General features: G+C 53.8%; 2 protein-coding genes across 3 annotated transcripts; one reads left to right on the forward strand and one right to left on the reverse strand.

The window, feature by feature from the left end:
* Positions 1-1,957: 1,957 nt before the first annotated feature.
* LOC120240197 (basic proline-rich protein-like) lies at positions 1,958-5,134 on the reverse strand. Its single transcript, XM_039244897.1, has 3 exons — positions 5,059-5,134; positions 3,836-4,775; positions 1,958-2,161 (listed from the first exon to the last, which is right to left on the reverse strand). Exons 1-3 carry the CDS (start codon positions 5,132-5,134, stop codon positions 2,119-2,121), a joined length of 1,059 nt encoding a protein of 352 aa, XP_039100828.1. The 3' UTR covers positions 1,958-2,118.
* CAPN1 (calpain 1) lies at positions 4,397-26,417 on the forward strand. Of its 2 annotated transcripts, none has more exons than XM_039244766.1 (22): positions 4,397-4,479; positions 5,340-5,607; positions 5,768-5,837; positions 6,115-6,233; positions 7,718-7,851; positions 7,941-8,109; positions 8,980-9,063; positions 9,416-9,501; positions 9,817-9,891; positions 10,029-10,189; positions 19,612-19,793; positions 20,515-20,526; positions 21,294-21,505; positions 21,603-21,642; positions 22,206-22,271; positions 22,376-22,433; positions 23,420-23,484; positions 23,841-23,909; positions 24,141-24,219; positions 24,795-24,911; positions 25,199-25,257; positions 25,583-26,417. In XM_039244766.1, the coding sequence occupies exons 2-22, from the start codon at positions 5,341-5,343 to the stop codon at positions 25,607-25,609; spliced, it is 2,151 nt and encodes a 716-aa protein (XP_039100697.1). In that variant the 5' UTR covers positions 4,397-4,479; position 5,340; the 3' UTR covers positions 25,610-26,417. The 2 variants fall into 2 exon arrangements, with proteins under 2 accessions (XP_039100697.1, XP_039100698.1); XM_039244767.1 differs by lacking the exon at positions 4,397-4,479 and adding an exon at positions 4,574-4,680.
* Positions 26,418-26,483: the final 66 nt, after the last annotated feature.

The raw sequence follows: 26,483 nt of genomic DNA on the forward strand, positions 1-26,483 counted from the left end.
GTTAAAAAGAATTTTCCACACTGAGATGACTAAAGCATCTTCTCCCTCAGCTCTTGGCTACATTTCTGTTTTCATGTTTCACTTTTAAATCTTGAGTTCATCTGGAATGTATCATATACAAAATTCCTTCCCATATTCCTAATCCCTTTTAAAAAACTCAACTTTTCTCAGCAGATTTGAACTGCTACTTTTATTATATACTAAATTCCTGTGTGCATGTGGATCTATTTCTAGATTTTTCTGTCTTCCAATGATCTATGTGTGTCAATACCCCTCTCTAATTATTACACTGAATTATTATGGGTTTATTGTGTTTTAATATCTGGTAGGGTTTGTCTCCACTGATTTCTCTTTGTTTTTGGAAATCTCCTGGTTATTCTTGTTTAATTTCCCTATCAACTTTATTTTTTTTTAATGTTTTTACATTTATTTTTGAAAGGGGAGGGGCAGAGAGAGGGAATGAGAGAATCCCAAGCAGGCTCCATTGCAGGCAGCGCAGAGCCCAACGCAGGACTCGAACCCACGAACTGTGGGATCATGACCTGAGCCAAAACCAAGAGTCCGAGGCTTAACCAACTGAGTCACCCAGGTGCCCCTTCCTGTGACCTTCCAATCAGCTTTTCTAGCCACCCCCCAATCAGAATATTAATTGTGATAAATCTACAGATTGCTTTAAGGAGAACTGACCTCTTTATGAAGTCTCTTGGTGTCCAGAATAAAGAAGTCTGTCCCCTGACTTCTGCTACTTTCAGACGGCACCAATGGCCAGTGACTCCCCAGTCTGTACCTCTATTCTGAGAGCTGTTCCCTCCTCAAGCATCTCTGCCGGAGAGGGTGTTCCCAAAGGTCTTCCACTGTCTCCCCAGTTTGGTAAGTCCCCTGCCTCATTCACCAACTTAAGTGGTCAAGCCAAATCAAGGACTCAGTGTTACCTTTGATCCTTCCCTGTGTTCAAGAGCCCTATCTAATCAGTAACTAAGTCCTATTGGAGGGTTTTTTTTTAAGATTTTTATTTTTTAAGTAATCTCTACACCCACCGTGGGGCTCAAACTTACAACCCCAAGATCAAGAGTCACATGCTCTACCAACTGAGCCAGCCGGGTGCTCCAAATCCTGTTGGTGTTTTTAACAGCTTACTGAGGTCTACTTGACATACAATAAACCACATGTACTTAAAATGTACATTTTGTCTTGACACGTATACACCCATATTACCGTAATCAAGATAACATTGATTGAACATAACCATCGCCCCAAAAAGTTTCTTCAAGTCCCTTGTCAAACCTTCCCTCCCACCCTTTCCTACCTGTCAGCCCCCACTCTTGCCTCCAGGTAACCACCGATCTGCTTTCTAGCACTAAATTGGCATCCTTTTTCTGGAATTTTCATATACGTGGAATTATATAGGAGGTACCCTTGCCTGGCTTCTTACATTTGTTGTAATTATTCTGAGATTCATCTCTTGTCCCTTTTTATGTCCGGGTGGTATCCTGCTGTGTATGTATATACCACAATTTGCTTATCCATTCGCAAGGCGTGGATGAAGTTTTGATTGGATCTAGTTTGGGCTGCCACAGTTACAATTTCTATGAATAGCTTTCAGCTCTCTTGCTCTGAGGCGGGCCCAGCACAATCATCTCTGCTAGTTGCGAATCTGGTTTCATCTGGCACCAGCCACCGCTGCCATCCTGCTCACATCTGACCCCAAGAAGATCAAAATTGTATATCTAAAATGCACTGGCAGGGAGGTCGGTGCCGTGTCTCCCTGGGCCCCCAAGACTGGCCTCTTGGGTCTGTCCCCCAAGAAGATTGGTGATGACCTTTCCAAAAGCAACTGGTGATCACAAGGGCAGAGGATGAACAGACAGGCTGGCATACGGGTGGTGCCTTCCGCCTCTGCCCTGATCACCAAAACCCTCAAGAAACCACCCAGAGACAGAGGCAGAGAAACAGTAAGCACGGTGGAAACATCACTTTTGATAATATCGTCAACAGTACGGGACAGATACCGCACCGATCTTTAACTAGAGCGCTTGAAGCCCACTAGAGAGATCATGGGGATTGCCCCGTCTGTGGGATGCAGTATTCATGGCTGTCACCCTCATGACACCGTAGATGTCAGCAGTGGTGCATGTCAGCAGTGGTGCCGTGGAATGCCCAGCTACAAAGGAAAAGATTTCAAGAAAAGATCATTTGATTACCCACCCCCCACCCCCCGCCGGCAAAGCTGTGACTATTCTTATACAAGTCTTTGTGTGGACATAGGCTTTTATTTCTCTTGGGTAAATACCTAGGAGTGGAATAATGGGTCATATATGGTAGATGTGTGTTTAACCTTTTTCTCTTTTTAAGATAGACTTTTTTAGAGCAGTTTTCGGTTTACAGAGAAATGGCTTTTTAAATACAGAGAATTGGGCACACCCTCCCCTTTCTCCTCACATTCTTTCTCATTAACATCTTGCATTCCTGTGGTATACTTGTGGCAGTTGATGAACCAATATTGATACAATATTATTATTTACTGAAGCCTATAGTTTACATTAGGGTTTACGCTCAGGGCTGTGCATTCTATGCTTTTGACAAATGTATCATGTCATGTATCCACCATTCTAGTATCATACAGAAGTTTCAGGGCCCTAAAAATGTCTTGTGTTTCATCTACTATCCCTCCCCTCCTCCACCAAACTCCTGGCAACAACTGATCTTTTTTTTTTTTACTATCTCTAGTTTTGCCTTTTACAGAATGTTATATAGTTGGAATCATGCACTACAGTTTTTTTTATGTCTTCTTTTTTAAACATTTATTTTGGGGGCGGGGGCAGAGAGTGAAGGAGAGAGAGAATCCCAAACAGGCTCTGCACTGTCAGCACAGAGCTGGATGTGGGGCTCAAACTCAGGAACCCATGAGATTCAGAGTCAGACACTCAGCTGACTGGGCCACCCAGGGGCCGTGTTCTTTTACTGAGCAATAGGCATTTCTTTACTTAAAGTTTATTTATTCCTTTTGAGAGAGAGAGGGGAGAGAGCGTGCCCTAGAGCAGGTGCACACGAGTGGGATAGGAGCAGAGAGAGAGAGAGAGAGAGAGAGAGAGAGAGAGAGAGAGATCCCAATCAGGCTCTGTGCTGTCAGCGCAGACCCCTACGTGGGGCTCCATCCCCCAGACTGTGAGATCCTGACCCGAGCGCAAATCAGGGTTGGAGGGGGTAAGAGAGGAAGCAGGGAGTGCAGATAATAAAACCAGGGCCCCTGGTGGCTCAAACTAGGGACCGGTAAGTTCAAGAGAGAAGTAGATGGATCTGATAACTATTAGGAAACGTCGTATCAAAATCTAAGTCAGACTGGATGGTGCACCTAAATATAACCCCTAAATCTATAAATAGGCACAGTGTTGCGTGGGCAGAGAGGTAGGGCAGCGCTAGGTGAACCACGAGAGTTTCTGGTGTATTCTCCTCGGGTAGAAGATCGCTCAGATTTGTACATATGCAGGAGGCCGCAAGGGAGTGGGATGGAGGGGGCAGGAGGGGGCAGTGAAAGGCCCTGAGCTGGGGGAACGCCGCGACCCCTCCTCCCTCGGTCTCCTGGGTTCTCGCGCTCCCCCACCCTCTCCCCCCGGCGCAGCCCTGCAGGCGGGAGGCCGGATCTCTCGGTCCGGGGTGGGCCTGCCGACCTGCTCGCGGCCTCTGCCGCCCCCTCCTGGGCGACGCGAAACAAGGGCGCTCCCAGGTGGGTGGGCCGAGGGCCCGGGGGCGAGGGCAGGGAGGCCCACCTGTCTCAGGGTCCGAGCTCAAGAAGCCCCAGAGCGCAAGAGAAAGATGGGTCCCCGCAGTTGCTCACCTCCGTGCCCTTCGGGGCGCAAACGGGAAACCGAGGCCGAGAGGGGCAGGGACTCGCCCAGGGTCGCGCGGCGAGCCGGGGCCCCGGGTGGGGGACGCGCCGAGCCGCAGAGGATGGGGTGGGGGCGCCGGGGCGGGGTGGCCGACCGGACCCGGGAGCCGGGCTGCGGCGGGGCCCCCGCGGTCGTGGCCGAGCGTCCCGCAGGGGTGCGCCCGGCCGGGCCCCTCCTGCGAGCGGCTGCCGCAGCCTGAGGTAATCTCGGCTCCGCGCTGGGGACGCGCAGGGGCGGGGCGGGGCGCGGCGAGGTGCGGCCCCCCGGGGGGCCGGGGGCTGGGGGGCCGGCCCGGGGTGGCTCGAGCGGCCGGGAATGCCCTCCGGGGGCGCCACGTGGGGTGGGGCCGCCCGGCCCTGCAACCCGAGCAGCTGCCCCGGGTTAAAAATACCCCCGGCCCTGCCCTCTCTGCACCCCTCCCCTCCCTTCTCCTCCCCTCCTCCTCCCCCGCAGTGCCCTTCCGTCTGGGCCCCGGCGGCCCCTCCCGGGGGACAACTCCGCCTTTTACTAATTCGTCCTCTCGCGGAGCTGGCCGCGGCGGGAGGGGCGGGGAGACGCCGCTAGAGAGACAGTCACTGAAGGTGGCGGAGAGGTAAAGGAGAGCGGAGAGGAAGCCGGGGTCGGAGCCCGGGAGGGGAAGGGGAAGGGGGCGGAGGGAGGGGGAGAGGAGGGCGGAGGAGCCGCAGGAGGAGGGCGGGGAGGAGCGCTCTTCCTGGTTGGGCCCTGCCCCGAGCCTCCACCCGGGAAGGCAGCCGCAGGGACCGCTGCGATCCCCCAAACACTGCTCCCCCAGGTAAGGAGCGGGGGGGGGGGGCGGGCCAGGATTCCCCGACCCCCGGCCACTGCTCCCGGCTGAGGGGCTGCCCCTGCCCCGGGCCTTCTGCGTGCCTGGGACAGGGGCGGGGACTGGGGAAAGCGGCACAGCCCCGGCCACTGGCCCAGCCTGCGCTCATCACTGTCTCCAGGGTCTGGGCTGGGGAAGGGCCAGAGGGGAAGGGGCTGAGGTCCAGCAGCCCTGATCACCCAGCCCGATTCAGGGGTCTGGGGAAGGGGTCCCTGGCTGCCTGCGGTTCTCAGCCTCCAAGCCAGGGAAAGGGGCCAGCGCCTAGGAGCTTGGCTAACTTTGGGGAGGGGATGACTGTTGTGATCTCCAGGCTCTGCCCTGCCCCACCTGGCCGGCTGGCTGGCTGACCACAGCCTTGCAGCCCCAGGACAATGGGACTCTGGGACGGGAGAGGTGGTAACATCGTGTGGGGCCTAGGGAGGTGGTGGCCAGCTTACCTCGGGGCGGAGGAGCCCCTCTCCTGGGTTCTGGGAGCACAGGGAGGTGGCAGAGAGTCCTGAGTTCTGTGAGGGGGGCAGTGAGGTGGGAAAGGGTAGGCGGCCGCAGGGAGGAGCCCCAGTTCTAGTCCTGGGAGGGCCCGGCTCTGAGCAGGCTGGTGCGTCCTGCAGGATGGCCGAGGAAATCATCACGCCAGTGTACTGCACGGGGGTGTCTGCACAAGTGCAGAAGCAACGGGCCAAGGAGCTGGGCCTCGGCCGCCATGAAAACGCCATCAAGTACATGGGCCAGGATTATGAGCAGCTGCGGGCTCATTGCCTGCAGAGTGGGGTCCTCTTCCGTGATGAGGCCTTCCCCCCGGTGCCCCAGAGCCTAGGCTACAAGGATCTGGGCCCCAACTCCTCCAAAACCTATGGCATCAAGTGGAAGCGCCCCACGGTGAGAGGGGCCACCCTGGGTGGGGCTCAGTTTACCCTCATCCTGGGTGAGGCGTGGGAACAGGACTCCAGGTCCTTGGTGGGGAGTGGGGTCTGGGGTTGGCTGGCTTCCAGTGTCCAGAAGGGCCGGCCCGGCGACGGGACTCCGGGTCTCTTTGCAGGAGCTGCTCTCAAACCCCCAGTTCATTGTGGATGGAGCCACCCGCACAGACATCTGCCAGGGAGCACTGGGTAGGCCCTGGGGGGGGGGGGGGGAGGGTGTTCTGGGTGTTTTTTCCATAATAGTTCCCCGTGCCTGTGCCTTCCGGCTCTGCCCTAACCCCTCCCTCCTGCAAGCTCAGGCAGGCTCTGGCTATCAGTGCCGGGCTGGTTTGCCTAGATTCCTGGGTCTTTTCTGTAAGCCAAGGGACACGGCACCCAGGGAATCCCAGGTTCTCCCCAGCATGGGCACTGCATCACTGGGAGCAGATTGGCAGAGCAGGCCTGATGTGGGTCCCTCCGTTCCCAGGGGACTGTTGGCTTCTGGCTGCCATTGCCTCCCTCACCCTCAATGACACGCTTCTGCATCGGGTGGTCCCACATGGCCAAAGCTTCCAGAATGGTTATGCCGGCATCTTTCATTTCCAGGTGAGGAGCCCTGAATCCACCTGGGACCAGGGCGTGGGGGAAGGAGGGGCAGCAGGCACCGGGGGAGGTGAGGGCCAATGACCCACGGCGGTCTGAAGTTAGGTGGCTTAAGTCCACACCCTATGGGGGCCAGTTCTTCCTCTAGAAAGAATTCGACCGCTTGATACCATCTCAGATCTGTCATGTGTGAAACGGTTGGGCAGGGCAGGTATTTCAGCTGGCAGTTTTCCTGTGCGTGTCACGGAGAAAATGCTTGGAGGAATAGAAAGAACTCTGTGTTATTGCCTGGGGGACAAATCCTTTTTCTCCATGGGGTCTCAGTTTCCCCATCTGAAAAGTAAGTAACGTTCCACTGGGGAGAACAGACCAGCACATGTGGCCATCCCCACCCAAGATGTAATTGTCCCCCCACCCCACCCCCGCCTCCAACTCCTCTTGTGACTTCGGCAGCCTCTAGCCTCTGACAGAGCCCTGCAGAAAAGAAAGACAGGATTTAAGTCTGTTTAAACCAGCTATTCCCTTTTTGCACACAGGGCCCATTTCTCAAGTCACACTAAGGAATTCTCAGTGAGCTGATGTTGGGAGAGACACACCTCCAGGAACCCTGGATTAGACCCTCTGGCCTTCGTGGCCCCAGCCCTGCCCTGGGGACTCCTGGGTGCCCTCTCCCTACACCTAGTCAGGGAGTCCCTTATCCTGTTCCGTGCACACCAGCCTCCAGGACCCACGGTGCCATCTACATAGGCCAAGCGCTGCACCTGCTGCCCCAGCTGCTATGCAGGGGCGTGGCCTCGCCGCCCCTTCCTCCGCCCCCTTCCTTCGCTCCGCTAATCGGCTCCTCCTCCGCCTCTTGATTGGCCCGTTCAATAGTCCCCGTACAACCCTCACTACTGGGGCCCACCTCCTTCCTTTGTCCCATTGTTCTGCACTCCTTCCCACCTCCCCGGCCCTTGGCTGCTTCTGCCCCAGGGTCCTGTCTCCTGTGGCCTCGGGACACCTGTCTCTCCGGCCATCTCTGAAGCAAACTCTTGATTGAGGAAACGTCACCCATCTTGTGGTATAGATGCCGCATTTTTGATCTACACTTAATTTACATCTGCACCCCTCCCCACCCCCCCATACTCACATACAGACCCTGACCTAGCTTGAGGAGAGGAGAGGTGGGGGGCTGGTTCCACAGAAGCCAAGCCCCCAAGGCTTTCCACCCTCTCTGGACCTGAGGAAGCACCTTGGTCTGTTTCAAAAGTATCAGTAATGCTGCGCTTAAAAAGCTTTACCTTTGTGATCATGTTTAGTGTTCTCTTGAGGACAGCGCTGCTGTTCCCTTTTATGGAGAGGGAAACTGAGGCCCAGAGAAGATAACATGTTCAGGATCCTGGATCTAGAGTATATAATCTTGAGTCTAGTGAATGGCCAAGGTGAGACTTGAGCTCCGGCCTGGGAGACCCCGAAGCAGGTGTTCAGTGTGCTCTCCTCCCCTCCAGCTGTGGCAGTTTGGGGAATGGGTAGATGTGGTCGTGGATGACCTGCTGCCCATCAAGGACGGGAAGCTCGTGTTCGTGCACTCCGCCGAAGGCAATGAGTTCTGGAGCGCCCTGCTTGAGAAGGCCTATGCCAAGTGAGTGGGGGCCCAGGGCGGAGCTCCAGGCACCCCTGAGGTTTAAGGTCTCACTTGATGCCAGAGTGCTGACCTGGGGCCGCCCGCAGGGTGAATGGCAGCTACGAGGCCCTCTCTGGAGGCAGCACTTCGGAGGGCTTTGAGGACTTCACAGGCGGGGTCACCGAGTGGTATGAGCTGCGCAAGGCACCCAGCGACCTCTACCAAATCATCCTGAAGGCGCTAGAGCGAGGTTCCCTCCTGGGCTGCTCCATCGACGTGAGTGCACCCAGCCTTGCCCCTTGCGCCCCACCTTGACCAGTCTCCTCTTTCGGCCGCTCAGTTCCATCTCCCAGCCCAGTCCGGCCTCATCCCTTGTCCCAGGTGTGGCTCCAGGCCCTGTCCTTCGCTGCACACCATCTCTGGCTGCTCACCCAGCCTCCTCCATCACCCCAGCCCCATCTGCCTCCTTCATGCCCGGTGTCATTCCTGCGCCCCAAGCCTCAGACCTCAGCTTGTCTTCCCACCCTTCTGCTGTTTGTTGCTGTCATAGAATGCTGCGCCCATATGCCATCCAGCTCACCGGCTTCAGACTTCCGCTCTTCCCTAGCCTCAGCTCTGGCCCAGCCTCCTTCACCCTCTTGGCTGCTCTTCTGTTCCCACGAACTCACCCTTGATCTCAGGCTCCTCCCCCTACATCACTGCCTCCTCAACTCTAACCCCCTTCCCACCTTCCGCCCTTGCCCAGTCCTGGCTGACTCTAGCTTGTCCTCAGCCCCCTCCTCCACCTCACCGCATCCCTCCACGCGAGGGCCTTGGGGCTCTGGGAGAAGCTATGTATGACTGTATGTGTGTGCACGTGTGTGTTTGCACAGAGTCCGGTCATCTCTGGCCAAAGAGGTGTCCGTGGACTGCCCAGGTCCCCTACCAGTGGTTGAGTTGGTGGAGTGTCCAGGCGGCCCTTCTTCTAGGGGCGTATAGGGGTATTAGGCAGTCAGGGTTCCTGCCTGCCACTCCCAATCGCTGTCGTATGTGCATGGGAATGTTCTTGACCCATGAGTGCTTGGCACTCACTTCCTGACTGGGGATGGGGACGCCAACCTGGTCCCTGGAACCTGGCCCCTGACCACGGCACGTGTGACTCTGCAGATCACCAGTGTCCTGGACATGGAGGCCATCACCTTCAAGAAGCTGGTGAAAGGCCACGCCTACTCTGTGACGGGTGCCAAGCAGGTACCGCCACACGTGGGGGCCGTCCTGCAGGCTGGTTCCTGCCTCCTTGCTTGCCTTCCATTGTCTGGCCTGCGACCAGGGCTGTGGGAGGGGCTGGCTCTACCTCTGACCTCCTGCAACATCTTATTTGTCTCTTGGGACCACTTATCCTGAGATGTTTATCTTTCTCTGCCCTGATTTTCTGTAGTCTTGTGCATAGCTGTCTCCCTCTGTGTCAAATTCCTACCGAAAGGGCTGTACTTCCCTGGTGTGGTGCTGGGTGCCGAGCAGGGCTCCTGAGGGTGACGCGGCGGGCAGGGGGTATTTAAGGTGCATGCCAGAAGCAGGTGCTGACGAGAGCTCTGGGGAACAGGTGAACTACCAGGGCCAGATGGTGAGCCTGATCCGGATGCGGAATCCCTGGGGCGAGGTGGAGTGGACGGGAGCCTGGAGCGACGGGTGAGGGACAGAGGACACCGGCCAAGGAGGCTGGGGAAGGCTGGTCGGTGCCACTGACATTTATGCTGGGGCTCTTCTCAGGATTGAGCAGGGTGGGGGGCCCATCGCCTTTTTACTGGGTCTGGGGGACTGTCTGGACGAAGCTCAGGCCCAGCCGGCCGCCACATCTAGCCCACGAGCATCCTCAGGACAGCCCTGGCATGGGATCTGGGGCCCGGCCACGCAGAGGCCTTCTGACCTGGGCTGAGAGCGCAGGCCCCAGGAACAGAGGCCGGCAGTTCCCACCGGCCCCTGGCAGCACCCTTCTCCCCCCAGCTCCTCGGAATGGAACAACGTGGACCCTTACGAACGGGAGCAGCTCCGGGTCAAGATGGAAGATGGGGAGTTCTGGTGAGCGGCTCCCCTCCTTAGTGCGGCCCCCCTCGGGGCTTGGCGCCCCAGCTCCTGAGCCGCACAGACCCCGCACGCGCCTCCTCCCTGGGTGCCCTGGCTGGGGACCATGGCTCACGCCTGCACCGTGACCCCAGGATGTCCTTCCGAGACTTCTTGCGTGAGTTCTCCCGCCTGGAGATCTGCAACCTGACGCCCGACGCGCTCAAGAGCCGGTCGATCCGCAAATGGAACACCACGCTCTACGAGGGCACCTGGCGGCGGGGCAGCACCGCGGGGGGCTGCCGGAACTACCCAGGTGATCTGACCTCATGGCCTCCCAGGGCACACAGGGGGCAGGGAGCACTGGGGTGGTGGCAGGGGAGCACTGCGGGGGGCTGCCAGAACTACCCAGGTGATCTGACCTTGAGGCCCCCCAGGGCGCACAGGGGCAGGGAGCATTCGGGCCTTGCCCACTGCAGGTCTCCTCACTGAGCCTCAGTTTCTGCATTTGTAAGAGCATGGTTGTGCTGACTTCCGGAACTTGCTTTGAGACCTAAAGTGTTGAAGATACTTGTAAATTGTGAAGAGCCATAGTGGAGTCACAATCCTAAGGTCTGAGCCCAGGGAGTTCACAAGGGGAGAAGACTTGGTTGCCATCCAGCCACCTTTTTGTCACTCCTTATTCTGGAACCTTCCCTCCTAGCCTGCTGTCTTCTTCCCTGGGCCTCCATCACTTTTGCCTGGACTTCTGAATCCATGTGGGTGACTTGGTCCACAGCCTGGCCTCTCCATTCCTCCCAGTCCTCACGTGCAGTGACCTTTTTCCTTCTACCTTACTTCAGCCTCCCCCTGAAGGCACCCCGGAGCCCAGTCAAATGTTCCAGTCTGACCTCTGCCTTCACCCGTTCAGCTCCCTTATCCGCAGCCCTCAGCGCCATTTCGCTATCTGGTTCGTTAAAGCCACTGCTGTGGTATCTCCGTCTCTGTCCTGTCTCCTCTTCTCACCAGGTCGTTGTAATCTTGTCGCTACAGCAGTCTGGCCCCTGCCTTCTGGCTCCCTCTGCTCCTCCCCGCACCCAGAATCCTAACTGAGCCTTCTCCATCAGCTTCAGGACCACGGAGTATGGCTGGAGAGAAGATCACCTCCCCCCACCGCCCGGGGCTGCATTTCCCCTGTGAATTCACAGCCACAAATCCCAGATGACCGCCTTGCGTGGTCCCCAGCAAGCCCACTGCTGATCAGTCACATTCCCATGCCCTCCAGCCGGCCTCCGTGTTTACTCCCATCTGTGGACTCGGCCTTGCACTTCACCGAAAGATAGCTGTCTTCACGCCCCACACCTCGTGTATTTGCCCCGCCCGTCTCAGCCTCTGCTGTCTTTACTGCCTTCCCAACTGTGACAGTGACAGTCATGGGGAGCACCCCCGCCATGCTCTTGCTCCTGTTCGCCACATGTCTGAAAGCCTCAGGCTCCTTCATCCATCTCCTCTTCCTCCTGGGTCATTATGGAGAATCCCCTGTCTTAGAGCAGCCCTCTTTTTGACCCCACTTTCCCACCCATTTCTCTGCCCCCCTTCAAGGCAGAAGATTTCAGGGTGCCACACTCCTGAGTCTCCTCTCCCCCTTCCAGCTCATGCTTGTAACCCATGCCTGTCCACCTTCCGTCCACACCACGCTCACGCTGTTCCTGATGGTTTGGAGGCCACACCCACAGCTTTGGCTTTGCCGGGCCCACCTCTGCTCTGGTCTCAGGTCCCGTGTCCTCCACATTCCCAGCATGGCTCAGAGCCCCGGTTTGGAGCCTTCTTCTCCCTCGTGGGGATCCAATTTCAATTTTCCCTCAACTAGACGACCACTGTTCCCTGTATCATTTATGGCGACATCTGCCCTTTCCTCGCTGCCCTGGAGCGACAGCGTATGTGGGGCTCTGTTTCTGGGCTCACCGTTCCATCCCTCGGTCTTTCCCTCCAGCTGGTAGCACGTTGATTTCATTGCTATATATTTAGAAGACAGCCTGCTTTTGGGCAGGGCGAATGCCTTCCTTCGAGAGTCTCTAAGCCATTCTCGCCCTTTGTTTCCCTGTGTGAATTCTAGAATCAGCTTCCAAGTCTTACAAAGAATCTTTTTTTAAAAAACTTTTTTATGTCTTTATTTTATTTTGAGAGACAGAGACAGACAGCGAGTGGGGGAGGGGTAGAGAGAGAGGGAGATACAGGGTCTGAAGCAGGCTCCAGGCTCTGAGCTAGCTGTCAGCACAGAGCCCGATACGGGGCTCGAACCCACAGACTGTGAGATCATTTCCTGAGCCGAAGTCAGGTGCTTAGCTGACTGAGCCACCCAGGCGCCCCACAAAGAATCATTTTTGAGAGTTTAATCTGAATTGCACTGAATCTATAGATCGATTTGGGGAGAAACGACATCTTTATGGTTTTGAGTCTTCTCCCCTAAGAATGTGGTATATGTCTATCTTGGTCTTCAATGTCTCTCAGTAACATTTTATAATTTTTATTTAAAGGACTTCTACATGTTTTGAGAGTTATTACTAGATGCTGTATCATTTTGTTGCTATTATACATGGTATCTTTTAAAAATTATTTTCATATTAAAAATATTTTAGTGTTTGTTTATTTTTTGAGAGGGAGACAGAGCATGAGCAGGGGAGGGGCAGAGAGAGAGGGAGACACAGAATCCGAAGTAGGCTCCAGGCTCCCACCTTTCAGCATGGAGCTTGACACAGGGCTCGAACCCACGAACTGTGAGATCATGACATGAGCTGAAGTTGGACACTTAACCTTAAGACTGAGCCCCCAGGTGTCCTAATATCTCTTTTTAAAATTATATCTCCCAAGTGATAGTGGCAGATACAGTAACATGCAGTTGACCTTTTAAATGTATTTTGTATCCAGCAAACTTATTAAATTAGAATTCATTTACTGATTTATCTATAGATCTTTTATGATTTTCTAATTGCAAACAATGATAAATTTGTCCTTTTCCTATTCTTACAACTTTGTTACATTTCCTTTTTTTTTTTTCTTTTTACATTTTCTTATTTATATGCTGGCCGGGGCTGTAGAGTGGTGCATGGGAGTGGCTGTGTTCTGGTCTTAGCTCGCTCGTTCTTTCTTTCTTTCTTTCTTTCTTTCTTTCTCTCTTTCTTTCTCTCTTTCTTTCTCTCTCTCTCTCTCTCTCCCCCTCCCTCCCTCCTTTCTCTTCTCTTCTCTTCTCTTCTCTTCTCTCTTATCTCTGCACCCAATATGGGGCTAGAACTCACAACCTGGAGATCAGGAGTCACATGCTCCACCTACTTTACTGAGCCAGCCAGGCCCCCCCCTCCCCCCCCCGTCCCCCAGCCCTTTCTTAAAGGACAACTTTCTACTACTAGATATTTACTACAGATTTTATCCCTAAAGTTTCTCCTGTTTTAGTTTTTTTGTAGATGCCTTTATCATACCAATGAAATTTAATGTTATTAAGTGATTTTAGTTGTCTTTATTATTATGCTTCTTATCTCAAAACAGTAAATTACGTTAATCACTTTTCTAATATGAAATCAACCTTACGTTCCGAGTTAAAAAAAACAACACAGTTACGATATGGTATTTTAAACTGTAGTTTTACATCCAAGTTTGCGAATGAGATTTGCCTATCATTTTCCTTTTTCATACTGACCTTGTCTAGATTTAGTACTTGTGTTATATTTGGCTCAGAAGGTGAATTGGGAAGTGTTCTCTCTTTTTCTGTTTTCTGGAAGAGTTGCATGAGATGGGATGATTTGCTGCTTAAATGTTTGGTAGAGGTGATCTTTTTTTTTTTTTAATGTTTTATTTATTTCTAGGAGAGAGAGAGAGAGAGAGAGAGACAGCGTGAGCAAGGGAGGGTCAGAGAGAGAGGGAGTCACAGACTGAAACAGGCTCCAGGCTCTGAGCTGGCAGTCAGCACAGAGCCCGACGCGGGGCTCGAACCCACGAACCGCGAGTACATGACCTAAGGAAAGTCGGACGCTTAGCTGACTAAGCCACCCAGGCGCCCCATGGTAGAGGTGATCTTTAAAGCGATTCGCTCTGCTCTGTTCTTGGTGTGAAGATTAACATTTTGATATTGAAGATCTTTAATGGTTATAAGATTGTTCAGGTCCTTTATTTCTTCTTGAGCTTATTTTGACCAGTTGTGTTTTCTAGGAGTTTATCTTTTGCCTCTGTTTTTAAAATTATTAGCATAAAGGTGTTCTTAATATACTGATACCTCATCTGTAATGACATCCTCTCTTATTTATGGTATTATTTATTTGCACTTTCATCTTTATTAAATCTGTGAGAGGTTTGTTGGTATTATGCTTTACAAAGAAATGACTTTCGACTGTTGATCTTTGTAGAGTATTATTTTCTTTCTTTATGTTTATTTAGTTATTTGGATGAGGGGCTGTTGCAAGCAGGGAAGGGGCAGAGAGCAAGGGAGAGAGAGAATCCCAAGCAGGCTCCGTGCGTAGAGCCTGACACGGGGCTTGATGTCATGGGCCATGAGATCATGACCTGAGCTGAAATCAAGAGTCGAACCCTTAATGGCCTGAGCCACCCAGGTGCCCTTATAGTAGTGTTTTCATATCATCAGTTTTTTCTTTTCTATTCATTATTTCATTCCTTTGCTTTCTTTGGATTTATTTTTCGACCTTATTTTATGACTTCTTAAATTAGTGGCTTATTTCAATAATTTCAATTATTTTTTTCTATGTAAACACCTAAGGTGATACATTTCCCTTCCAACTGCATCTTTAAGTTACACAATTTTAATAATATTTTGAATAACTGATTATAATACACATAGTAAAAAATTCCCACTTCTAATGTGTATAGTTAGGTGGAGTTTAGTATGTCGGTAGTGTTGTGCCGTGCCCACCACTAATGCCAGAATATTCTTTTTTTTTTTTTTTTTTTTTTAATTTTTTTTTAATGTTTTATTTATTTCTAGGAGAGAGAGAGAGAGAGACAGCGCGAACAGGGGAGGGTCAGAGAGAGAGGGAGTCACAGACTGAAACAAGCTCCAGGCTCTGAGCTGGCAGTCAGCACAGAGCCCGACGCGGGGCTCGAACCCACGAACCGCGAGACCATGACCAAAGCGAAAGTCGGACGCCCAACCGACTAAGCCACCCAGGCGCCCCATTAATGCCAGAATATTCTTACTACTCCCAAGAGAAACCTTGTATCCGTGAGCAGTCACTTCCTATCTCCCAATCTCTCCCTAAGCCCCGGCAATCATTCATCTACATTTTTTTATCTCTATAGATTTGCCTCTTCTAGACATTTCTTATAAATAGGATCATACAATATATGGCCTTTTATGGTTGGCTTCTTTTTTATTGTAATGTTTTCAAAATCTGTCCATGTTGTACCATGTGTCAGTACTTGATTTCAGTTTTATGGCTGAATAATAGTCCATGATACGGATATACCACATTTTTGCATATTTGTTCATCATTTGATGGACACTTATATTGTTTCCAGTTTTTGGCTATTGTGACTAATAACGCCGTGAACATTCATAAACCTGTATCTGTGTGCGCAGAAGTTCTGTCAGGTCTCTAAGTAGGAGTGGAATTGTTGGGATCCATGGTGACTCCCATGTTTAACTTTCTGAGGAGCTGCCAACTGTTTTCCAAAGTGACAGCACCATTTTACATTCCCACTAGCAACGTGCGAGTTCCAACTTCTCGGCATCCTTGGCAACACTTGCTGTTGGCCATGTTTTTTAGCCATCCTGGTGGGTATAAAATGGCGTCTCATTGATGATGTGCATTTCCCTAATGGCGAATGATGTTGAAAATCACAAATGTTCTTAATGGCATCTAGAATGGTGAATCCTTTCCAGACGGTTTTCAATTAATTTTGCCGAGGTCCATTGGAGGAATCACTGTCTTCCTTACAAAATATATTTCTTAAGTAGTGAGACCTGAAAGTTGAAAGTACTCCTTGATCCAGGGGATGCAGAGTGGGTGCTCTCTTAGGCATAAAAACAACATTAATCTCATTCTGTGTCTCCATCGGAGCTCTCGGGTTACCAGGTGCCTTGTCAGTGAGCAGTTGTATTTTGAAAGGCATCGTTTTCTAAGCAGTGGGTCTCAACAGTGGCCTTAAAATATCCAGTAAACCATGTTGTCAACGGATGGACTGTCACGAAGGCTTTGTTGTTCCCTAAAGAGCACAGGCAGAGTAGATTTGGCCAAATTCTAAATAGCTCTAGGATTTTTGGAATGGCAAATGAGCATCTCCTTCAACCTAAAGTTACCAGCTATACTAGCCCCTTGGAAGCTTTGAAACCAGGCATCGAGTTTTTTCTCTAGCACTGAAAGTCTTAGATGGCATCTTCTTCTGATAGAAGGCTACTTTGTCTACAGTGAAACTCTGTAGGGTATCCACCTTGCTAATTCCCTGAGCTAGACCTTCTGGTAATTTGCTGCAGCTTCTAACTCAGCGCTTGCTGCTTCACCTTACACTTGCATGTTATGGATCTGGCTTCTTTCCTTAAACTTCGTGACTCGGCCTCTGCTCCCTTCACACTTTCATTCTGCAGCTTCCTCACCTGACTCAGCCTTCACAGAATTGGAGAAAATGAGGCCTCTGCACTGGATTAGGCTCTTGTTCAGGGAATGTTGGGGCTGGTTTGATCTTCCATCCAGACCATCGAAACTTTTCCATATCAGCAATAAGGCCGTCTCACTTTCTTATCATGGGTGTTCACTGGAGTAGCACTTTGAATTTCTTTCAAGGACTTTTCCTTTGTACTCACAGCTTGTCAGTTGGATGCAAGAGGCCTAGTCTTCTGCTTATCTTGACTTTTGATATGCCTTCCTCATTAAGCTTAATCATTTCTAGCTTTTGATTTGAAAGTGAGAGATGTGAGACTCTTTCATGGGAACACTCAGAGGCCATTGCGTAGGATTATTAATTGGTTTCCTTTCAATACTGTGTTTCCAGGAACAGGGAGGCTCCAGAAGAAGCAGAAAGATGGGGGAATGGCTGGTGGGTGGAACAGTTAGAACACACACAGCAGTTTTCTAAGTTTGCTATCTTACGTGGGTGTGATTTGTGGTGTCGCCAGATAAGCACAGTAGCAAATAAAAGATTACGGATCACCATAACAGCATATATGGTGTGAACTAGGTGCCCAACTTCGTTCGTTTGCATGTGGACCTCTGTTGTTTCAGTACCATCAATTAAAAAGACTATTCTTTCCCCGTTGAATGGTCTTGGCACCCATGTCAAAAATCAATTGCCCATTGACGTTCTAGGTTTATTTTTGGGCCCTCAGTTCTTTTAGTCTATATGTCTATTTTTACACAAGTACCACACTGTTTTAGTTATTGTATCTTTGTGGTAAGGTTTGAAATCAGGAAGTGCAAGTCTTCCAACTCTTGTGGGGTTTTTTCATAATCTTTTTGGCTTTTGGGACCCTTATCATTCCATATGAATCTGAGGATAGGCTTTTCCACTCCTGTGAAAAGGCTGTTGGAAGGTTAATAAGATCGCATTGAATCTGCAGGTCACTTCAGGTAGTGCTGATGTCATAATAATATTAAGTCTTCCAATTCATGAACATAGGATGTCTTTATTTTTTCATGTCTTTAATTTCTTCAGCAACGTTTTGCCAGTTTTCAGTGTTCAAGTCTTTCAACTCCCTTATTCAATGTATACCTAGGTATTTTATTCTTTTGGATAGTATTGCAAAAGAATTGTTTCCCTAATTTACTTTTTCAGTTGTTCATTGCTGGTGCATGGAAACACAACTAATTTTTGTGTCTGGTCTTGTAACCTGCAACTTTGCTGAATTTGTTATTAGTTCTAGTAACTTCTTTGTGGGCTTTTCATGTTTTTCTGCGTACAGGATCATGTCACTTGCATTAGAGATAGTAATTCTTCTTCCTTTCTAATTTGAATGTCTTTTTTCTTTTCCTTGACCAATTACTCTAGCTAGAACTCCCCATACAATGGTTGTATAGCAATGGTATAAGCAGGCATCTTGTTCCTGATCTTAAGGTGAAAGCTTCAGTCTTTCACCACTGAGTATGATATTAGCTGGTTTTTCCATAAACACCCTTCATCATATTGAGGACATTCCCTTTTATTCCTAGTTTTCTGAAGGTTTTTTATCATTAATATGTGTTGGACTCTGTGAAATGCCTTTTCTGCATCGATTAAGATGATCATGCGGTACCTGAGTAGCTTAGTTGGTTAAGCTTTTGATTTAGGCTCAGGTCATGGTCTCATGGTTTGTGGGTTTGAGCCGTGCATTCATTTATCAAAACTAGTTCTTTTGGTATTTTACCAAAAAGAAATGATAATGTAAGTGAGAAATCAGGGGTGCCTGGGTGGCTCAGTCAGTTGGACGGTCGACTTCGGCTCAGGTCATAATCTTGTGCTTTGTGGCTTTAAGCCCCACATCAGGCTCTGTGCTGACAGCTCAGAGCCTGGAAGTTGCTTCAGATTCTGTGTCTCCCTCTCTCTCTGCCCCTCCCCTTGCTCATGCTCTCTCTCTCCTGAAAACTAAATAAACATTTCAAAATGTAAAAATATAAAAAATCACATAGAATGGTAATTAAAACAGTACGTACCTATATTAGAAAAGAAAGATCTCAAATCAGTAACGTGATCATCTACCTTAAGAGTCTAGAAAAGGGGCAAAGTAAACCCAAAACAAGCAGAAGAATGGAAGTAATAAAGAGTAAAGTGCACATAAATGAAATACAGAATAGAGAAACAATGGAGAAAAATCAATGAGACCCACAGCCGGTCCTTTGAAAAGCTCAGCAAAGTTGGAAAATCTTTAGCCAAACTAAACAAGAAATGAGAAGACTCAGATTACTAAAATCAGGACTTAAAGAGAGACCATCATTACCAACCCAACAGAAATAAATGGATTATAAGGAAATAGTGTGAACCATTGTATGCCAAGAAATTGGATAACCTAGATGAAATTTGTCATGTGCTGATTCTGTGTTTAACTGTTTGAGGAACTGCCAGACTGTTTTCCAAAGTGGTCGCACCATTTTACATTCCCACCAGCAGCCTGTGAAGTTCTGATTTCTCCACTTCCCGGCTAACACTTGATATCTGTCATTTTTGGTTAATGTCAAGTTGTGGGGGTGGGGCAGGGAATGCTGTGGCTTCTTAGTGCCTCGAAAAAGCAGTTTTGCTCATTGTGTCCAGCACCTGGTTGTTTTAGGGGGTCATGGGCAACTGAGTCAGCAGACTGTCAGAAACGCAAGTCTCTGTCACCCTTCGCAGCCCTGTGGCCTCCTGTCAGACCCTGCCTGCTCTTTTTCTCTCCTAAGTCATTGTCCACACAGCAGCTCCAGCTACTTTTCCAAATCCAAATCCATTCACGCCCCTCTTGGTGAAAGCCTGTTGAGTATCTTCCCAGGGCTTCTCTTTCAGATCTCACTCAATGCCACCTCCTCCAAGACGCCTTCCCTGAGCAGCTCCAGCTTGCTTATTCTTTGTAATTGTTCTGATAAGTACCCTGACTTGCTCATACTTTACCTCCCCTTCTGGAATGTGAGCTCACGAGGGCAGGGACCATGTGTGCCCCCACTGCCCGGCTGTCACATGGCACACGGTGGACACTTAGTGACATCTGTTGGATGAATGAACGAATGGCCCTGTGGGGGAGGGGAAGCCTGGAGGAGGGGGCCCGCTCTGCTCTGCTCCTCCTCTGACTCCTCCCCCGCAACCCACCACCTACAGCCACCTTCTGGGTCAATCCCCAGTTCAAGATCCGGCTGGAGGAGACGGACGATGCGGACGAGGACTACTACGGGGGTCGCGAATCAGGCTGCAGCTTCGTGCTAGCCCTCATGCAGAAGCACCGCCGCCGCGAGCGCCGCTTTGGCCGCGACATGGAGACCATTGGCTTCGCAGTCTACGAGGTGAGCAGGGGATCGCCCTGAACCGGCGGGGAAAGCGGGCCTCCCGGCGCACCGTAGCCGAGCGCCACCAGGGGGCGCCAGAGGACACTGCCCCCACCGTCCTGAGGCAGGCGGCCCTGGACGCTGTCCCCTGAGGCACCTGCTGAAGTCGCTCTTGGGCAGAGGGTTCTGGCTTAGCTGGCAACTGTGAGGTAGCTTCCGGGGGATACACTTTGGCTCAGCTTCAGACAGAAGTGGGCAAGTGGGCTGCCCTGGAAGAGTAGTGAGCTCCCTGCCTTAGAAGTATATAAGCAGAGGCCGGCCTAAAAGGGCCCTGCTTCACTCTCTGTGTTCAACACAGAAACTTCCGGACCTTCCTGGCAGGGAAAGAACAGCTATAGTCTTGGCCCAGGCCCAGAGTTCCCAGCAGCAGACTGTGTGGGCTCTGATGTCCCTGGATCGTAGGGCATTGCAGTCGGCCACCCTGGGGGCTGTCCTGGGAGCTCTGATTCAGAGCCAAGGCCCACTGTGTTCGGAGGATGAAGAGGACCTTGCCTGGGGCCCCTCTGCTGAGCTCCTGAGGTCCCTCTCTGGCGTGAAGACAGGTCTGGGTGACCCGTGGCCCCGAGCCCTGCCTCCTGGTCTCCTCCTCCCGTCCTTCTGAAGAGCTCAGGGCCTCTGTCCAGCACATGCTGCGCCTCGGAGCCAAGCACGCATCTCTAACCCCCCATCTTTCTGGCAGGTTCCTCCGGAGGTAGGTGTGACAGGCGACTCACCTGGATTTACGTGCCCTGAACACACGAGGCCCGATGGTGCCCAGAGGGGAGCGAGATGGCAGCAAGCCCACACGTAGAGAGCTAAGAAGTCTCCTCGCTTTACTGCTCACTAACTGTCTTCCTATCCCCACCCGGAGGGGGCAAATGTTGCTGTCCTGGGGGTCAGGACAGGGAGTAAGTGAGAGAGCTGGGTTTGAACCTCGGCCCTCAGAGTCCCGCCCAACACACACACACGCGAGGCTCTTCCTGTCTGTTTCAGCTGAGTTAGCGCCGGTTGGGGATGCCTCGGCCATTGGTTAGGAGCAGGGCGGTGGACAGGTTGAATATTCCGCACCCTTGAGCGGGTTGCTTAAGCTTACGCCTTGGTGTCGGTATCTGTAAAATGGGCACAGGGTGCTGCCTCACAGGGCTGTCGTGAGCTTTAAATGAGGTGCCCGTAGAGAGTACCTTGTGGTGTCTGACTTGGGGAGAAGCTCTGAGTAATAATAACGGGAGTGTTATTTCAGTGGAGTCCTAGTGTCCGCATTCACCTCTGTAGTATCTCCTCGCCTCCACCCTGCAGTAGGCAGCGTAGGCCCCTCCATCTTGCAGAGGAGGAAAGTGAGACAAGGTGATCTGGGAGGGCTGCTCTCTGGGGCTCAGTGTGGACAGCTCCCGAGGGTGTGCACAGCTCCCGAGGGTGTGCACAGCTCCCGAGGGCGGGCTGAGCACGCTGCAGCCCCCACCCCGCCTCCCCTCCCTGCAGCTGGTGGGCCAGCCGGCCGTGCACTTGAAGCGGGACTTCTTCCTGGCCAACTCGTCGCGGGCGCGCTCCGAGCAGTTCATCAACCTGCGGGAGGTCAGCACCCGCTTCCGCTTGCCACCCGGGGAGTACGTGGTGGTGCCCTCCACCTTTGAGCCCAACAAGGAGGGCGACTTCGTGCTGCGCTTCTTCTCGGAGAAGAAGGCCGGGACCGAGTGAGTAGGAGGCCCCTCCCCGGTGCCCGCTCCCCGCCCGCCCCGGCCCCCCTGCATCCCCACCCTGACCGGCCCCTCTCTCTCCCCACCCCTGCAGGGAGCTGGACGACCAGATTCAGGCCAATCTCCCTGATGAGGTGCGTGCCCTGCCCCCCTCCCCCCAGGTGCCTTCCTCCTCTGCCTCACCCCTTCACCCGGGGCATAGCAGGGGGACCTGGGTGTCCTGGCTCCTGAGAGCCCCTCCTGGCAGAAGCCTTAGGAGTAGTACCGATCCCTCGTCTGCCCAGCACTGTATGGTTTTGACTTTGTGAGAATAGTGATGCGAGGTCCCTGAGCTCTGTCTCTGCCAGCTCTGTGCTGAGCTCTTTACTTGGTCCCCCCGTTTCCTCCACAACAACCCTGTCAGGGTGATGCCACCACTTCCCCTTTCAGCGAGAAACTCAAGTTCAGAGGGGTTAAGGAGCTCGCCCGAGGCCTCACCCCCCATCACGGAGGTGAGCTGTACCCTCCTGAGGCCACAGAGCCTTGCGCAGGGGGAGAGTGGGGTCTAGATTCCCACTTTACCGGTGAGAAGAGCGAGGCTCAGAGACCTGGTGAGGCAGGCGCATGGTGACGAGTGGTCCCAGCCTCGCCCCAGCTGCTGCCCACGCAGGGCCCAGGCTGGAGCGCCCCTGACCTTCTCTCCCTCTTCTCCATCTAGCAAGTGCTCTCAGAAGAAGAGATTGATGAGACCTTCAAGGCCCTCTTCAGGCAGCTGGCAGGGGAGGTAGGTGGGGGGTGCTGGAGCGGGGGGTGGTGGGGCGGGGCTCTAGGGTTGCCGGGGAGGGCAGCTTTTCTGCAGGGCGCGTGCCATCCTCCCACTTCCCCTAGGACATGGAGATCAGCGTCAAGGAGCTGCGGACCATCCTCAACAGGATCATCAGCAAACGTGAGGGTCCCCGGGCAGCGGCTCCCCACCGTGTGTCCGGCACCTCCCTTCCTCCAGACTTCAGAGTCTAGGCTCTGGCTCTCACACTGCAGCCAACCTGAGCCCTTGGGCTTCACGGGTGGGGGAAGCCCCCACTGCCTTTCTGAGCCCTGCTCACCCCCATTTTCCTCCCAAACTCTTTTTCTTCTTTTAATTTTTTTTTTACTGTTCATTTATTTTTGAGAGACAGAGAGAGGGACAGAGCGTGAGTAGGGGAGGGGCAGAGAGAGAGAGAGGGAGACACAGAATCTGAAGCAGGTTCCAGGCTCCGAGCTGTCAGCACAGAGCCCGACGGGGGGCTCGAACCCACAAACTGTGAGATCACGACCTGAGCCGAAGTCGGACGCTTAACTGACTGAGCCGCCCAGGCACCCCCCTCCCAAACTCTTTATATCATCTTGCCGGCCCCTATTCTCTGTGCCCAAGTGCCAGGTCCTGGCATGGTTAGAAGCCCAGCTGCCGACTGCAAGGACCAGGCCTGTCCTTCCTCCGGAAGATCTGTCCCAGGGCCAGGCCAAGTGGCAGCCGGCAGAACAAGGCTGGCTTCACTCACCCGTGTGCACAGCTGAAGCCTGCTGCCACCCCCCCAGCCTCCCCTCAGCCCCCGCCTCTGACCTCCATCCATGCTGTTCCCTCAGCCCAGACCGCTCCCCTCTTGTGCCCCTTTGGGGCCTGTGGCAAACCTCAGCCTCGCCACAGCCGCTTTGGCTGCACGTTTCTCCCGCTTCAGTTTAGCACTGATTTCCTTTCATTCTTGGCTCTTCGCGGTGCCGACACGGGCTTGATTGCCGAAGCACTTGACACTGTGCTGATGATAAAAGTGACCTGACGCACCCCCTCCGCCAGACTTGGCTCACGGGGCGCCCTGGCCTCCGTCCCTCCCAGTGCCCCAGAGGCAGCACCCCGGAAGCCGGCTGCTTGAGGTGTTGGAACTTATTTTCTTGCAGACAAGGACCTGCGGACGAAGGGCTTCAGCCTGGAGTCGTGCCGTAGCATGGTGAACCTCATGGATGTATCCTTCGCGTCCGTTTCCTGCTTTGGTTTGGGGGACGGGCGGGGGGATGGGGGCAGGGAGGACACCCCGTGACCTCTCCCAGGAACAGCGCAGAGAAAGGGACAAAGCTCTCTGGAGTGTGGAGGGACCAGTTCATTTCCCAGGCCACTTCCCCGTGATTGGGCGGGGAAGTTGAGGCACAGGCTTTGTGTTGAGTGAGAGATAGAGCAGGGCCTGGGTCCCCGAGTCACCTTAAGGCTGGTGGGATTTGCATCCCTGCTTGTCCAACCTGCCTGCCCTCCCCTCATCTTGCCGTCAGTCCCCCCTTCTTCCCACCGTGTGCGGGTTTAAGCTTCTTAACGGGAGCCCCCCAGCGGGACGGTAACGGGAAGCTGGGACTGGTGGAGTTCAACATCCTGTGGAACCGCATCCGGAATTACTTGGTAGGTGGTCCCTCCGTCCTCTGTGGTCTCAGTCCCGGGAGGGGCCCGCTGCCGGCTTCCAGGTGGGCTGCGTCCAGGCCCTCCGCCTCGGGTCTGCTGCTGCGGATCCCGGCCCCCGGCCCACCTTTCAGGTCTTTGCCCTCCGCCCTCAGCAGCCCCCCACCCTGGGGTGGACTGGAAGGGCAGGGTGCCTCCCTCGGCCTGGCCCTCACCCTCTGCTCCCTGCTCTAGACCATCTTCCGGAAGTTTGACTTGGACAAGTCCGGCAGCATGAGTGCCTACGAGATGCGGATGGCCATCGAGTCCGCGGGTAAGTCCTGGCCCCAGGCAGATACCCCAGGCCGATTCCCTGCCTGCGTCTACCCAGAGAGGTGGCCCACGGCATCGGCCCTGTCCCCAGGGTGGTGGTGGTGGTGGTGATGTGGCCTTAACAGCCATCTTCTGCCGTCTTCTTACTGAATTACTGAGCTAAGTGCTTTATCGGTGCTTCCTTTCGTCCTCACTATGGCCTAAGGGGGGTAAGGTCCTTTACTCTCTCCATTGCGCTCAGAGAAAAGCACGATTTAGGGAAAATGACTGGCCTGCGGCCACACAGCCTGGGAGAGAGCTGGGCTCCAGAGCCTCCAGTGAGAGATGTGCAGGCCTCACGTTCAGTCCCGTGTCAGGATGAGGCCAGGGCACTCAGCACAAACAAAACTGGGCCCCTGCGCCCTCCTCAGCCCGCTGATTGCCTGGGGCAGTCTGGGCCCTCGCTCCCTCGGGCTGGCCCTTGCTCGCCCAGCCCCCCCAGCCCCTGGCCCTACTCAGGTGGGGCTCACCCTGCCCAGCCCCCAGTCCCCCTCCCTGGGCCCGCCTCCCTGGCCCTCACCCACTCTCCGGGGCCAGGCTTCAAGCTCAACAAGAAGTTGTATGAACTCATTATCACCCGCTACTCGGAGCCCGACCTGGCCGTGGACTTTGACAACTTCGTGTGCTGCCTGGTGCGGCTGGAGACCATGTTCCGTGAGTGTCTTCCTCCGGCTCCTGCCGCTAGTTCTGTCTCCCATCAATTGACGGGAATGACAGATACAGATGGGACCTATATGCCACAGCGTGTGCCGGAGAGGTGAAGGCCTCTGTACCTGGGAACCTGAAGGTCGGGTGTTAGGAGACTGGGGGAGGGGGAGGGCAGCAGAAAGAGCTGCTTCCCAGTGTGACAGGTGCGGGCGTGGGGATGTGGGGGGAGGGGCGGGCGTCAGGGTGAATGTGCCGCTGATTGCTAGTGCCAAAACCTCTTCTTTTGAACGTAGGGTTTTTCAAAACTCTGGACACAGATCTGGACGGAGTCGTGACCTTTGACTTGTTTAAGGTGGGAGCTTCCCCTTGGCCATGGCAGCAGGGAGGGTGTTTGGGGTGTTGATGCTTTCGTACCTCCCTGGGGCGGGAACCTGGGCCTCAGGGCCAAAGCCAGGGCTCCTGAGTCCTGGAAGGATGGGAATGGGGTGTCTGGGTCCTGGGAAGGGAGCAGGAAGGGGGGGCCGGGCTCCTAGAGGTCTTGTGGGTGTCCGCACCCTGGTGTCCCAGGGGTAGAGGGTAAGAAAGTGCCCCTCCTGAGGGACGGTGGCCCCTGGGCTCGGAGGCTGGACTTGACGTTTCTGCTGTCCCTGACCTCTCTCTCTGCCCTCTGCCGCCAGTGGCTACAGCTGACCATGTTTGCATGAGGCGGGGCTCGGGTCCCCTTGCCGTGTTCCTCTCCCTCGTCTGCCAAGCCATGCCTTCCCGCCATGCCGCACCGGGCCACACCAGCTGCAAGTGCCTTCTGTCCCCTCACCTCCCAGCTGCTGCGGTCCCTCTGCTCTGCGCGGAGCCGTGTGGCCTTCCCTGCCCTCGCCAGTCCCGGGCTCGGGCGGACCCCCCGCCCTGCCCGACGCCAAACGAGGAAGGCCGCTGTCGCTTGTTCCTGCCTCAGGATGGGGCTCCCGGGGGAGCTGACAGCCCCGGGCCTCGGAGCACCCTCACGTGCCCTGTCCCCTCGCTCCGGGCCGAGGGCACCCACCCGGCCTGGGCACCGGGCCTGGGCACCGGGCCTCCCCTGCAGACTTTAAACCATAACCACTAACTCTACACAGCCTTCGGTCTAGATGTGCAGAGCCCTTCCCAGCCGAGGCCGCCTCCTGGGGCTGGGAAGACCTGTTCCTCCCTGTGCAGAAGCCAGCACCCCTCACCTCCGGGGCCTGCCCCCCACGCCCCGCCCCTCACCCCCGCCAGCCCCGCCCCTCAGCTCCGTGGCCTGCCCCCTCCAGGCCCACCCCACCTGCCAGCCAGGAGTCACCTGGACTGAGGGGAGGGGGGTCAGGTATTCCCTCCCTCACGCCCTCCTTTTTATATTGGTGATTTTAAAGGGGACTCTTCAGGGACCGGTATACCAGTAACGGGGGTGCCAGAAGCCCCCGGGTGTGGGGTGGGGGTGGGGGCTCATGTTTCCATGCAGAGAAACCCTGAACAATAAAGGGAAAGGCCCCACATCTGTCTCTGGAGTGTATCTGCCCACACCTGCCGCCCAGGAAGGTTTCGGCAAGCCTTGACATTCAGGGA

The sequence above is a fragment of the Hyaena hyaena genome, unplaced genomic scaffold (assembly GCF_003009895.1).
Source record: "Hyaena hyaena isolate Hyena2069 unplaced genomic scaffold, ASM300989v1 scaffold_248, whole genome shotgun sequence".
Lineage (NCBI taxonomy): Eukaryota > Metazoa > Chordata > Mammalia > Carnivora > Hyaenidae > Hyaena > Hyaena hyaena.

Excerpts from the sequence above, each read along its gene's own strand:
- LOC120240197 (XM_039244897.1), bottom strand. The coding sequence starts at position 5,134 with ATGTTACCACCTCTCCCGTCCCAGAGTCCCATTGTCCTGGGGCTGCAA. Across the intron at positions 4,776-5,058 it reads TCAGCCAGCCAGCCGGCCAG|GCACGCAGAAGGCCCGGGGC; the intron begins GTGGGGCAGGGC and ends CCCCTGTCCCAG. Across the intron at positions 2,162-3,835 it reads GCGCCCCGAAGGGCACGGAG|CTGGGCATTCCACGGCACCA; the intron begins GTGAGCAACTGC and ends TTTCCTTTGTAG.
- CAPN1 (XM_039244766.1), top strand. The coding sequence starts at position 5,341 with ATGGCCGAGGAAATCATCACGCCAGTGTACTGCACGGGGGTGTCTGCA. Across the intron at positions 21,643-22,205 it reads AGGCCAATCTCCCTGATGAG|CAAGTGCTCTCAGAAGAAGA; the intron begins GTGCGTGCCCTG and ends TTCTCCATCTAG. Across the intron at positions 24,912-25,198 it reads GCGGCTGGAGACCATGTTCC|GGTTTTTCAAAACTCTGGAC; the intron begins GTGAGTGTCTTC and ends TTTTGAACGTAG.